This window comes from Astatotilapia calliptera, chromosome 13, assembly GCF_900246225.1.
Source record: "Astatotilapia calliptera chromosome 13, fAstCal1.2, whole genome shotgun sequence".
NCBI lineage: Eukaryota > Metazoa > Chordata > Actinopteri > Cichliformes > Cichlidae > Astatotilapia > Astatotilapia calliptera.
In genome coordinates, this window is record NC_039314.1 from 21,768,852 (window position 1) to 21,783,489 (window position 14,638).

The 14,638-nt window shown below is 38.9% G+C and overlaps 1 protein-coding gene across 22 annotated transcripts in view; it reads right to left on the bottom strand.

The window, feature by feature from the left end:
* Positions 1 to 14,638, bottom strand: part of camk2g2 (calcium/calmodulin-dependent protein kinase (CaM kinase) II gamma 2) — an 84,777-nt gene that overhangs the window by 16,144 nt on the left and 53,995 nt on the right. For 16 of the 22 annotated variants that reach the window (XM_026190676.1, XM_026190674.1, XM_026190672.1 and 13 more), the window contains exons 7-14: positions 12,718 to 12,820; positions 11,565 to 11,648; positions 11,117 to 11,211; positions 6,179 to 6,301; positions 4,257 to 4,340; positions 4,133 to 4,175; positions 3,366 to 3,425; positions 54 to 94 (exon numbers count right to left, since the gene is read on the bottom strand). In XM_026190676.1, coding sequence (XP_026046461.1) covers positions 54 to 94; positions 3,366 to 3,425; positions 4,133 to 4,175; positions 4,257 to 4,340; positions 6,179 to 6,301; positions 11,117 to 11,211; positions 11,565 to 11,648; positions 12,718 to 12,820 — 633 coding nt within the window. The remainder of the gene's footprint in view (positions 1 to 53; positions 95 to 3,365; positions 3,426 to 4,132; positions 4,176 to 4,256; positions 4,341 to 6,178; positions 6,302 to 11,116; positions 11,212 to 11,564; positions 11,649 to 12,717; positions 12,821 to 14,638) is intronic. The other 6 variants (XM_026190675.1, XM_026190695.1, XM_026190693.1 and 3 more) reach the window with 1 other exon arrangement.

Consider the following 14,638-nt stretch of genomic DNA (forward strand, 5'->3'; position numbering starts at 1 on the left):
AAGTTAAGTACATAAGTCACATCAAGAAAACCCTCATGGGTCAGAGAGCTTACCTTCACACCGTCCGACTTTTTGTTTAGTAAGGTTTTACACGCTGAAAGAAAGTGAGAAAAGATGATGAGGACGCAGTTTAAGGGGGACAGCTGTCCAATCAACAGAAGAGCTGAAATCACTCAGTCAGCATGACAAAAGACGGCCTAAGAGTTTATCAGGTTTGACAAAACTGACTTCACATTGATATTTCTAACAGCAGAGCTGTTGTATGATGGACGATCCCATCAAAAAGTTTACTTTATGAACCACTGTGGATAAACAGAGAATTAAAGAGACTTCAGTAGTGATGATACAGACAAAGCAAAATGATAACGTGAAAATCAAAAACACAACTTGTTGGCAAAATTGAAATCACTGTATAAAAACAGACACATCGAGGTAGCCCCATTCATAATTATTTTTCATTATAATGTACACTACACTGACTATGCAGATTGTTTTGCCCAGTAACGTGCAAGTTCCACATTTTATTTCCACTGCATTGTTACAGTTTGTACACCAAGATTGTAAAATTTATTTAGTTAAAAAATTAAATGTCAGTAATTCACAACTATTGCATGGAGAATCCAAATTCTAAAACAGTAAAATCATTAAAAAATTTATACAGGGAAACAATTAAAAAATTCAAAAAGGTGATTCTGATTGTGAGAGCAGGTCAGCATTACGAGTTCCTAGTAAAACCACATGTTAATTTTCTGAGCTTTAAAGCTCATTTTAAAGTTGGTTTCATTTGTTTATGGTACTGTGTGGATTTCTGGCTCAACCATAATTTTGGGTCCAATAATCCTCTAAACTGTCAAAATGTTAAACAATAAACACTTTGTTCACTTTCCACAGTAATAACATCAGTTTCAGCTCAGTTCATAACACTTCTAATATTTCATATCCTGCTCTAGTGTTTGATTTTATTTGTCTGCTTTCAGGGGGCAAATGAGAATTAATACATGACTAAGCTTATGAATGAGTAAAAGAGCTATTTTTTTTTTAATCTTTACCTTGTTTTTTGTTGAAACAAGTAAAATATACATATATATGTTTAATGTCAATTACAGAACTGCTGATAATTTATTTAATAAGATTGCTTTGGCCACGTCAAATGCCACCTTCATCCCTATAATCTAGTTTATGTTAGGAGGCATGTATGTGAACCTGAAAACCTGACCAGACAGTTTTAACACACAAATGACACCACTCCACCTGACAAAAAGGAAACGTAATAAAACACATGCATTAACACACAAACACTCACTAAAAATAAACATTTTACCAACAATCATTTGTCTTTGAGCCATGTTCCAATGATTCACCCTTACCTTCCATTCAAAAAGAAGGAAGGATGGCAATGAAAAAGGTAAGAGAACAGTAATGTATTTAATATCTGCATCTTAACATCTGAACTGAAAGGTGACAACTGCAGGCAACACCTGTCAGGCTGTTACTGCGCGTTAAAAGGCATTCTTTAATCATTTTCACAGCGGTGATGGTTCATGCAGTCATCAAAATGTCTGGCATGCAACATCAACTTCAAAGTCTTCCTCATAAAAGGAGCCGAGTGGTGCTTTCTCAGCAGAAACCTTTAACTTCAGGATGTCATCTGTACAAATTCAAGTCTGATTTCTTCACTGTAACACTGTATGTGACAACACTGAGTCTTGTTAAGTGAAGAAATTTGACAGTTGGAATTGAGCAAAAAAAGGGAAAGTCATTAACATTTTATCGGCAAAGCATCCTCTTGTTAATCAGACTGTTTTTTCCTGTATGACCAGCTTTTAAAGGGGACCCATTACACTTTTCCTTATTTTCTGTTACTTACATAATGTTGCAAGGGTTCTTATGAAACGTGGCACATCACTTGTATCATCAGCGAATGTACAAGTGAGCTCTAAGCACTTTAAATTTGGTTTTGCATGATCTCAAAGAGTGTGGATATTCCTATTACAGTAATCTCTACTTTTGAATATAGCAGCCCCGCCTACCTGCTGTTCAAACTCCTGTTTGTGAGGTGCAACCAATCAGAGGAAAGCAGTGTTAAAGCTGCTAGCTTCAGTCAAATGATGAACTAAGTGTCCTCTGTATAAGATTAAGGAACTTTTAACTATGAATTCCAAAAATAAAAATATACAGCTGAAAGAAAAGCTTAATAAGTCCTCTTTAAGCAAGCAGCCAGCACTGTCATATGACCCACACGTGTTAAAGGTTCAGTATGCTTCAAACAAACTAATTAGTTTGAGCATGCCTGAAAACAAAACTGTCCTGAATCATCACCCTCAGAGGTAGAGCTAAAGGTTTGCCACTGGAGAACAAGATGTAATCTCTTAAGTAACGTAAAGGTTTATTGGGAGTTAAGGGAGATTTTAACTAAATGAAAAATCATTAGCTGCAAATGTGATCTGTCTTAGTTAAAAAATATCAGTAATGTGAAACCACAAACCAAAGCCATCCACGTGCTGATACCCCACTAAGCGATATCGCTGTGTTTGTGTTAATATATATCTGCATAATGATGACCTGATAACGGCATAAGCACTTTGTTTGAAGCAAACTGTTTTTTTTTCCTTTTTAGTTGTATTTGCTCAAACAAAAACAAGAGCAGGCAGGAGAGAGGAGACAAAGAAAATAGTTAACACAGGACACTTTGCATTCTGTTTATCCAGCTTCCCATGCAGGTTGGCAAACTGCACTGTACGCTCATAAACATGCTTGGCTGGCTGTTGGCGCCAGAGCCATGCCAAGGGAAGGTTGCAGCGAGCACAGGCAGGCATCGACTGGGCATCAGTACTGTGGATCCAGATCAATTTGAAGAAGGCAAAGCTGCAAGAGTTCCGAGTTAAATACTGGAATTTCTGTTCATATTGGTAATATAAATGGCGATGCAGCAGAGAAAAACAACCTGTGATATTTGTGCTAATGCAAAGATATATAACCTGAGCTTTGCTTGGTGACAGCTGGGGTAGTTGGAAGAAGGTCCGAGGGTCATGCTGGGTGTCATTTAAATGGCTGTTGTGTTCGACACAGGAAATTAAATATCCAGTCCTTGAGAGGTGGTCTGTTTATTAGACTATTAGGAAGCCCAGGAGTACTGAAAGGTCAGTAGCTGAGCTTCATCTGCGGCTTTTATTTATATGTTTGTCTGTGACTGTAAGATGCCCCAGTGCAGTGATGACCACATAAACGTGATCCATCAGTGTGCAGGCAGCAGGTGGTTGTGGTGGTGGGGGGAGGGGAGGGTTCAAGCAGCCCAGGCCACATGCCAAAAACCTCAGCACGAAGCTGGCAGTGCCCGACTCCAACACCCCCTCTAGCAAACGTACCTTCCTGAGCCATTGCGGCTGTGCTGGTGGTAGCGGCAGGACTGGTGTGCTGCCGTCCCACTATTAGACAAAGAGGAATTCAGTGCGCTACTGGGAGAGAGACCCACTAAACCATGAAAATCTCCTTCTTTTTTCTTTAATAACTTTTTGTGCTTCCAAGAGACCTGCTTACTGTTTTTGACATTTTAATTTAATCAATAAAATGATGTAATACCAAACTTCATTTTTATTAGGATGAAGTGAAGCAACAGATGGGAAAATCTTGTCAGAAATAAAATGTCTGAGCCCCAACTTACTGATTTTACTTCTTTGTTTATTCTACAGTGAATAAACAAGCCTAGGCTTACGAACAAAGCATTTCAGAGGTCTGGCTGGTCTGCTTACTTCAGTCTGGATCAGTCTTAGCCTTTACAAAGTAGATGGACATAATCCAATGGAGCTGCTTTGCTTACATGAAGGCATATAAACACAGGGCCGATAGCATTAGTGCATTAGCTTGCTAGTCCATTGTCCAGCCCGCAAATTGGTTGTTCAATCAAAAGTGCACTGTGATCAAACTGCTTATGAGGATGAAATCCAAGCCAAACCCCTGAAGTGCAAAATCAAATCCAATCGGTGTGGCTAAGGGAAGAAGATGGTAGACTGGAGATACAGTAGCAGAACAACAGTGACATGTATCACTTGGCTTCTATGAGAGATAGGATCCGGAAAGAAGTGCGCTCCTACTGAGTGTTGACAATGTTGACAAACTAACTACAAAAGCTCACCTGAAAAGTTCCTGGACACGAGCATCGTAGTGAGGATAGCTCCCTAGAGTCAAGGCAAATAATATACAAGATTATAAGCATAAGCTAGTGAGTTATGTGTATGTTTAACTGTGTTCGTGCTTACTTTAAGCTTCCTTCTGGCATTGAACTTGCGCAGACATTCCACAGTCTCTTGACGGTGCATCATGGAGGCCACAGTGGATCGTTGCTTTAAGTAAAGAGGAAAGGGCAACATTAAGTATATCACTGTTACACCGTCAATGCCACTTTTTTAATAACTTGTCCATTTTTATACTGGTAAGACCTAAAGTTAGGGGTGCAGCCATATTGGACAGACAGGTATTCTTACACAGGCAGATGTACCCAGTCACTGTCTGCTAGGCCTCACCGGTGCTATTCTGAACAAGACCTTTTAATTATATCTGTGCTTTTGGAATATTTTACCGTTTATCGCATAGTTATCACCTGGTAACCACCGGTTATCAGATAAAAATGTGTATTACCAGTTGGCAGTTGGTTGTGGGAGGCTGCTTGCTATCTTTTTAAAGAAACCGGTGGCAAAGTGAGTCACAAAGAGGGTGCTGCACTAATAATCTCCTTGTGATAGCTTTGGTCACTAGCAGATTTCCATGGTCACCCAGCAGAGGATGCCTGCTCGTCTGCAAACACATGCCAACTATTCTGTAATGAAACTGGAAATGGGGACAGTTTCCCAACAAAGTAAAAGCCGCACCTTTTAAAACATAATGGTTTCAGCAGTAATGCACAACATTTACTCTGAAGGCAAATGTTCTCCATTTTCAGTATGCGTAGCGATTTAAGTTTCACTACCAAGTCAGTTGTTGAGTGTTTGCGTACAAGTCGGCAACTTCCACGCAAACTACTGGTGACTTTGAAAATCCACCTGCGAGAAAAGCAATTACAAGAAGGTTTTTAATGAAGCACCCTCTCTGCCAGCAACCATTTGCCAATCAGTAGGGAAATGCACACTTTTCCTTAGCGACTGGTCTCTAGGTCTTTGTGACTGAGGCCAAACCAATCTTAGCTGGTAACTTAGCACTCCACCCTCTTGTCTAAATATAGTGAATATAGAAGAGGTGGTGGTCACATACACCACCTTTTCTATAGCACTGACACTGAAGCATCTATGTGTAAGCATCCATCTTCTTTATAGAGCCTGTATATGTATCGTTGACTTGAGATTGAACTCACAGATATGTGATGGGACGAGATGAAGAACTGCTTTAGAAAATCTCTTTGAAAAGATAAAAACCCATGAACATTAAAATACAAGAGGAAGGGACCGTAACTCCAAAGGTGCATTCTGGTAAGAAACATTTAATCACCATTTTGAGGCTATGACAATAATGGCATTGTGTACAACTGCAACAATGAATTCTTTTTAATGCTCTACAGCTCTGATATGCTCCCCTGAGTAGCTTTTCATCAACAGGCAGGAGCAGCTCATGTGTATTCCAACTCCTCTGTGATACCAAACAGAATGAAAAAGCCTGCTTTGTCAGGGACTTATAAATGAAAACTTTTAGAAGTGGGAGCTGTAAGATAAGCCTACGGGGCTCTTACATTATCTGGGCGACTCCCTACTCAACTCCTTAACAATAAAAATGGAAATTATTGTCCTTGTGCTTTATCTGATAACAAACTACATTTATGCTGTTAAATTGTTATTGGTGTTAAAATTATGACTTATGACTTTACAGGTCTTTTCTGAGTTCCTTAAATGTGCGTCTTGTCCAAATGTGAGACAAATAAACCCAAACTTTTATGTCTCAACCTACAAAAAGCTACAAATTCTGCTCTAGTATATAATGTCATTCTGTGCATGTTTTTAAAACTAGCCATTTGGATCAAAGATGGTGCTGTTATTCTGAATAGCTGTGTTAGAAATGAAATACAATGTAAGACAGGTGTTCCTGGGCTGTGCTGATGTAAGAGTGCTTAAGAAAGAAAAACTGTGACATGATTTGTTTAAAGCTGGCAAGAAAAACTACATAAAAAACAAAGATAAAGACGAGTGTGACTTACGCAGACCCAGGGATGCTTGAGGGCCTGGTCGGCAGTGATTCTTTTGGCGGGGTTAATCGTTAACATTTGATTGATCAAATTCTTGGCCTCAGGGGTCACTGTGTCCCACTCAGGAGAAGGAAACTGAAGGAAGGCGAAGAGCAGGAAGAAACATATCACTGAAAAACTGGTAAAACAAAAACTGATGTTTCCAAGCCATGATTAACTTGCTGTTGTTTAGCATTGATTAGACATTTCTATATTTAGCACATATTTAAAATTTTAACACTGGCATTCCAGCACAACTGAGCAATAAAAAAAAAAAAAAAAAAACAGTTTGCAGAGCCCGAAGAATGCTTACGCAGATACAAGATCCAAAAAAGATGGTAGTAAAAGCTTTTCTTTTAATTGACTGTGATATTTAAATGACTGAACCAGATTTCCTACAGTGTTTGCACCTGTATTTACCCAACATGTAACAGATTAGAGCTGCAAACTGTATGATCATTTAGAAGGTGCAGCTCTCTCCTCATTGTGCATGCATTCAAAGGAGGGTAGGGAAAATTTCCAGCAAAATATATTTACAGAGGCAGGTTGAGTGAATTAAGGTTGTGCAACTTGCAACTTTTAACTCTGTAGGGCAAATATCCACACCTCTCAGGACCAGGAACAAACACAAGTCATAAGCGAGGTTGTAGCAATGAAAAGTAATACTCTAATTGCAGATTTACAGACAGCTCTTATCCATTAATAAATATAACTTTGTTTGTGCTAATCAATCGTGTCCATAAATTTTTACAGGCTATGAGCAGCTGATCAATGTTACCTCATAATAACATCCACGGCATGTGAGTAATTTGTTTATCTTTAATTTGTCATATTAAAACACTATCACAACACCCCCATGAACAGATTAGGTTAAAATGGCCTTTGTTTTCTCTCTGAGGATTAATTTGTCTTGGACACAGTTGAAGGAGCAGCACACATGTACAAACAAACAACAGTTAGCACCAGAACATACGCACATAGACAGGAAACACAATACTGTACACAAAAGTGTTGCGCAGATACCCTGCAACAACAAACGGCACATACCTTTCCAATAAGATATACATGTGCACACTCCTGTGGGGAACGTTTATTTCCCTCTTATGTCTGTATATATCATTGTAGGGTCTTTACCTTATAAACAACATACAACACCTTTAGGTGACTGTTTTTGTGATTTTAAAAAAGTATATTTTGCTTGTTTCTCTTTAAAACATATTTGACTTCATTTGTTTTGGAACAGTCTTAATATGTGAAGTTGAGCAACGATTTGTCTGTCTTTGATGGGCAATTTCAGTGGTATAACAAAAGGGTGGAGTCAGCAGACATGTTTACTGCTAAAAGTCAAAGCAAGCTTTCAACAGACTTTTACTTCAAACATATCAGATGTCAGTTACCGATGAAAGAAAAAAGCAGAAATTCAAGGTATCTGTGTGACAGTGATGATATCCAAGAAGTGCACATTATTATAAGTGCTCGTCAGTCACTTCATATTATTGTTCATATTATGCACATTCATTAGATGTGGTTGCTTCCAATTATGTAAATTAATATGGGTAATAAATTCCTATCTCCCAGAGGACAATGACGAGAGCTGATGAATAAGCCCATTGCTCTCCCATAGTGTATCAGTTATTTTTTCTGCAGCAAGATGAAAGTTATACAATGCCGAGTAGCAAGCCATTAAAAACTAAAATTAAATTTCTAAATTACTTGCATGACAGAATTTAGAGCATGTTATTTGACAACACTTGAAGTGATGGTGTCCTGCAGAGCTCATCTCGATGCTCCGGCCTTGTAGTTACGAATACACATGAACTAATTTGAAAACAGGAAATGATCAGAGTATCACAATTAAAGTTTCATGAATTCAGGTCGAATTCCCTCACAGATGTCATGAAACTTAACTCTCATTTCCATAGATGCAGGTACAAAAACAATGCAAAACGCCTGCTCTAACCTGAATACGCCCAAAACTATGTGTTCCATTAAAGTCCAAAGTGCTTATTGAAGCTCTAGCTAATAAGGTTTTTGTAATATTCTGAATCAAATGTAAATTCTTAAACAGTAGTTTTAAAGTAAAGACCCCCTTTTGCCTTCAGAACTGCCTTAATTCTTTATGGCATAGATTCAACAAGGTGCTGGAAACAGTTTAAGAGATTTTGATCCATACTGATGTGACACTTCATTTCAAAGTTGCTGCAGATTTGTCGGCCGCACGTCCATGACAAATGATCCCAAAGATGCTCTACTGGATTAAGATCTGTGGAGGCCATCTGAGTACAATGAACTTATTGTCGTGTTGGAAAACAGTTTGAGATGATCTTTGTGTGCATTTTTCAACTGGAAGCAGCCATCAGTAGACACTGCGGTCATAGAGGGATGGACATGGTCGGTAACAATACTCAGGAAGGTTGTGCTCAACTGATACTAAAGTGGGCTAAAGTGTGCCAAGTATATATAACCCCATATCATTACACTTTCATCAGCAGCCTGAACAGTCGAACTTTCATGTTGTTACACCAGATCCCAACATTACCATCAGAATGTTGCAGCACAAATTGAGAGTCATCACATCATGCCACACTTTTACAATCAGTCATTGGGCAATGTTGATGAGCCTTTTTCAGTTCCAGCTTCAGTCCCTCGTTCTCAGCTGACAGGAGTGGGAACCAGTGTGGTCTCCTGCTGCTGTAGCACATGTGCTTTATGGTTCAACAGGTTTTCTGTTCAGAGATGGTCTTCTGATGGTCTACTTTGGTTATAATGAGTGGTTATTTGTTACTTCCCATCAGCCTGAAGCTGCATTTCAGTCATCATGTAACATAGAACTGGTGCTCACTGGATATTTTTCTCTTTTTCAGACCGTTATCTGTAAACCACACAGATGACTGTAAAATCCCAATAGATCAGCAGTATCTGAAAAACTTACACCAGCCCATATTCTGATGCTCAGTTTGAACTTCAGCAGGTCGTCTTGACCATGTCTACACATCTGAATGAGTTGCTGCCATATGACGGGATAATTAATTACTCACTTTAACAAGCTGTTAAATAGCCGTAGTTACAAAGCGCACCTGAATATTAGCCGCACAAGCTAAAATCAGGGGAAAATCCTGTTTTGTACATACATTAGCCGCACCTGACTAAAGGCCGCAGGTGTTTCAATGTTGACTCATCATATGTAAGAGAATATGCACAAAGGGAATTGTCAGGAAAGAGATGGCTGTTTGGAGACACACCCCTTTTATTAATATTTTGAAAAACAAGTTATGGGTACATATTTGCACATGTAGTACATAACAGTAACCTACAGCACACCAGAACAATAGATTCAGCCTACCTTTTAGGCTCAGGTGCAGTGACACAGCTTTAACAAGAAGAAAAGTCAGTCATTCACCATCTTTCTCTTCTTCCTGCCCACTAAAACCACCAAAGTCCTCTTCTCCAGTGTCGGATACGAACAGGCTCAGGATGGCTTCGTCATCCACTCTCCGCTTCTCTCCTTCGTTGTCACTTTCAAAACCAAAGAAATCCTCGTTGTCAGAGTCGAACACCCTCAGAATAAAGTTGCCAACAAGTGCATGTTACAGGGATATGCCTTACATAAAACAGTGGAGAATGAAATGGCTAATTCAGCTAGGAGCAGAGCTGAGTCTTTGACAGTAAAACCAAGAAAGAATCCCAACCCCAAGTTTCTGATGCTCCAGATGGAAAATAAACTTGTTCAAAAGAAGGATTACAGTATAAGAAAGGAGAAGAGGTCCCAGATTATGATTTTTTCCAAATTGGGAGATTTGATCAGATTTCAAGTACCATTTTGCACGTGGATTGGGTCAGATCCTGTAACCGCATCATCCTACAAAATTACCACACACCCTGATAATAATTGCTGTGCTATGATTTGAGCTTTTTTTTAGGAGTAAAATGATCAATTATAGAGAAATATAGAAGCAAAAAAGTACCTTTGTCAGTGTTTTTCTACTTTATTTATCCCAATAAAAGTTGCTGAATCTAGCAACAAAGTAATCTGGAGTTTGATGAGAAAGTGCTATAGAAATACATATCCTACCGAATTTTTACCATATGCAGGTTGCAGGTAATTCCACCCCCAGTGTGTCTGTTTGCACAGCCTTTATTAGTGAGCGTCATTTGTTTGTCTCTGCTGACAGTGCCTCTGGCTCTTATTTACACACTCACTTATAATTTAAATACAGGTTTTACAAGCTTTATGGTCTGATTACTAAGGAACTGTCACTTGAAAAATTATACTAACAAACCTTCAGGCATCTATCTATAGTTTAGCATAGCAAAAGCATGGACGTGCATGGAAAAAGCACTAAAAAGAGAATATCAGTTTAACTCACCAAGCGGTTGACTCTTATATAAAATACAATATTTAGGCCAAGATTGTCCCGTGTATGCTGGATCTGTTTGTTTTAAATCAGCTCTAATATGTCATAATTGTAAACGCTGTGTCTCCAGCCTGATGTTGCACTCTGGGAGGAGTTAAAAACTTAACTTGTGTTCACACAACTAGTATTTCAGTATATATTTACAAACTATATTCAAGTTTAGCCACCATCAAGGTTAAAAAATGCAACTCTGATAGCTCAGAATCCTCCAAACACGACACCAACAATCCAAAGCAGACACAGAGAGTCATAGGGATTTGTCCCTCCCTAGGAAATGTAAACATTACAAAGTCTTGTGTCGTTTGTGTAGCTGGCTGTGTCTGCAGTACACAGAAAATAAACACACAGTCAAAGTGATATTCTCCGTCCACTGACAATGCCATGCTGGAATTCAGTTCTGCACAGTGCAATCATTATTCTGCATCATAACTGTCTGCACATATGACAATACAGTTCAAAAGGAGAGGGTGGTTAATACAAGAATGTGAGTACTTACATCATAAGCACCAGCCTTAATTTGTTGGTAGAGTTTGTGTTGGTCCTCATCCCAGAATGGAGGGTAGCCCACCAGCAAGATATACAGGATCACACCTGACACACACAAATGTAAAAAATACTGTACATACACAGTTAAAAAGAAAAAAAATGTTTATTTGGGCTTATAGCAGAGTTAAGGGCATTTATCACTTAAAATGATGTGGGCTGCTGTTTATGAATCTGGCTGGTTGTGTTTCGGCCGAATATATCAAATATTTAACTAAAACTTACTGCAGGGAAAAGACTGTTACAGGAACGTTACATGAAGTTGTTGCTTAAAGATTGCAAAGTCAGATGAGTTGTGAAAGACATGGTAATGCTGTAGTGAACCCATATCTAACAAAAATGGAGAAAACAGGTCTGCTAGGAAATGACTGTGCCTACAGTCTGAAAACTTTAGGACTGACCACATGCCCATATGTCCACTGGCTTGCCATATGGGTCCTTTCTCAACACCTCTGGGGACAGATACCCCGGAGTTCCTGCAAAACCTGCAAATATAGAAAAATACAAGCATGTTATACCTATATACAGTACACAGTGTGACTTCTGATTACTACTACTACATTATGACAGGTTTCATACATCTTTCTGTGCTTTGTGCCAGCGCTGTGTTTTAAACAAATTAGCAAGCTGAGATGATCTAAACATTCAGTCTTCATCTCTTTGTGCTACTTACTCCAGCAGAACTGTGCATAAGTCTTGAGCTTCTTCTAATTTCTTTATATTCTCCTTCCAAGAAGACCATCCTTCTTGTATTTTTTTTAAAGTGGACTTGAGCAATAGCTATCCAAGTTCTTCTTTGGAGATGGTCTTCTTTTTCACTCATTTTCAGTACATTCTTTGCATTAAAGCATTCCCAAATAGTGACAGTGGAAGGCTATCAGTCATTGATTGGCCTTCCCAAAATTATCGAAACAGCGTGAGATCATCTTGACAGAGAGAATGGAACAAAAGGCAGCCAGCAGCCAACAGCCAAAGACGGGCTTTGCATGTCCTTCAAGAAGCCTGGACTGAAAAAGGTAAATAACTTACAAGAAAGCGTGCGTAAGAGATTTCAGACTATGTTCAAATCAAATCAAATCAAATCACTTTTATTGTCACATCACATGTGCAGGCACACTGGCACAGCACATGCGAGTGAAATTCTTGTGTGCGAGCCCCACAAGCAACAGAGATGTGCAAACACAACAACACAAACGAGCAAAATACAAGAATGGCCAACCTGAAACTAATAAATATATGTACAATATATAATAGTGTATGTTGAAGAATAAGGGTGGTAATGCAAAGTTTGTTAGAATTTTGTAAACTTTGTTTTGGCATTAAATATTGTATTTCCATGTATGTTTACACATTTCAATAAATTCCAATTGTCCCAGCAAATGATAAAGATGTGAGGGCTTCCCTGAGGCTTTTGCACAGCACTGTATATCACTTTAAGCCTATCCTGTTTGCTGCATTTTTAAATGTAAACCTCAAATTTATGATGTTACATGAACATCAACAACACATCATTTGAAATGCTACAGATTAAGTTTAATAAATGATCTTTCTTACCAAACCACGCCTGCTGTTCCCCTTGAACCTCAATAGCGAGGCCAAAATCTGCAAGCTTCACCGCCGCTCCCTTCATCTTACTGGCCAGGAGCAAATTTTCTGGCTGCAATACAGAGACACAAATAATTCTTCAGAATGAAGAATACCTTTACCCTAGTGACTGATTTTATTATTATTATTTTTGTCAGACAAATCTCAAGTTAGAAAAGAAGTTGAAGAAAAGAACGTGGCAAAGACCAAGGAACTGATCGTGGACTTCAGGAAGACCAGGAAACACTTGACCCCTGTTTCAATCCAGGGGGTCAGTGTTGACATTGTGGAGGACTATAAATACCTTGGAGTACACATTGACAATAAACTGGACTGGGCTAAAAACACCACAGCACTTTACAGGAAGGGCCAGAGTCGTCTCTATTTTTTGAGGCGACTGAGGTCCTTCAACATCTGCCAGAAAATGCTGAGGATTTTCTATGAGTCTGTGGTGGCCAGTGCGATCCTCTATGCTGTTGCATGCTGGGGGAGCAGGCTGAGGGTCGCAGATGCCAACAGACTTAATAAACTGATCCGTAAGGCCAGCAATGTTGTGGGGATGGAGCTGGACTCCCTCAAGGTGGTGTCGGAGAGGCGGATGCTGTCCAAGATAAAGACAATGTTGGATAACACCTCCCACCCACTCCATGACATGTTGGTCAGTCACAGGAGCTCGTTCAGTGAGAGACTGAGATTACCGAAAAGCACCACTGAACGACACAGGAAATCATTCCTGCCTGTGGCTCCCTGTACAACGCATCCACTTAACACACTGTTTGCTGCTACAACTACACATGTTTCTTTTCCAAATATTTATTTATAAGTGACTTATGTATGTATGTATGTATATATATGTATATATTGTACTATTCTTAGTTAGCGTATTGTCTGTCTTGTCTTAATGTTGGTTTAAAATGGAGCACTGTAACAAAAAATAATTTCCCCCAGGGATCAATAAAGTATTCTGATTCTGATTCTGATAAACTGTAATTATTATTAAATAAAGGACAAACAAATCCTCACCTTTTGGTAATCTTTGATAAATTATTTCCATTCCCCAATAGAATAAAAATAATGAATATAATAGCAGATTGGTACACTTGTACTTGAACAAACTTGTTTTATGTGATAAACATACACTTGATTAGAGGCAACAGAGATGAGCATGTGCATGACTTAGAGAAATGTCCTTTCTGTCTGGATGACTGAATGGGCCGCAGGAGCATTATGACATCTACAGTAGTAATGAGCCATGATGCTGTCAAGTTGGCTACAATGGTTTTCCCCAAAGCAAAGACCTTTTCAATCAGCTGTCACAGGATTTAACACAGCATTCTTACTCGGTCCCTCTGATGACACTATTGTGCAAAAGGTCAAGACTTGGCAAGCATAAGGATGCATCAAGTGTGTTTTAACTCATTTCCTCTTTTGCCTCTTTCCCTTATGTCACAGCTGTTTTTTTAAAAATAGATTAATCGTGTTACTTGATTATGAGTAGCAGTGTTTTATTTCAACTTGTTTCAGGTTTTTCATTCTCAACACCAGGTAAACATAATTTACAGGTTGTCTCTGTCCAAGTGGCAGTATCTACTTTTAGCCCTCTCAGACTTTAACTGGGACCAGCTTAGAGCAGTAGCTCTGCATTACTTAAAGTTAAAATACCCTCATTACTCTTGCACTGGGCCTTGATGGAGCACATTAGTTCATCCTGTGTTTGAAAAACACCATTTAAACATCATTTCCTTCTTTTAAATCAACTTTATTCTGATGGCTGCACCTTATAATCAGATCATAGATCAGCAGGCCTGTGTGGCTTCTTACAGTTAGATGTTTAACCTCCATGGCCATATTTCATTATTCTTTATTTATCCAGGTAAAAAGTCTCATTGAG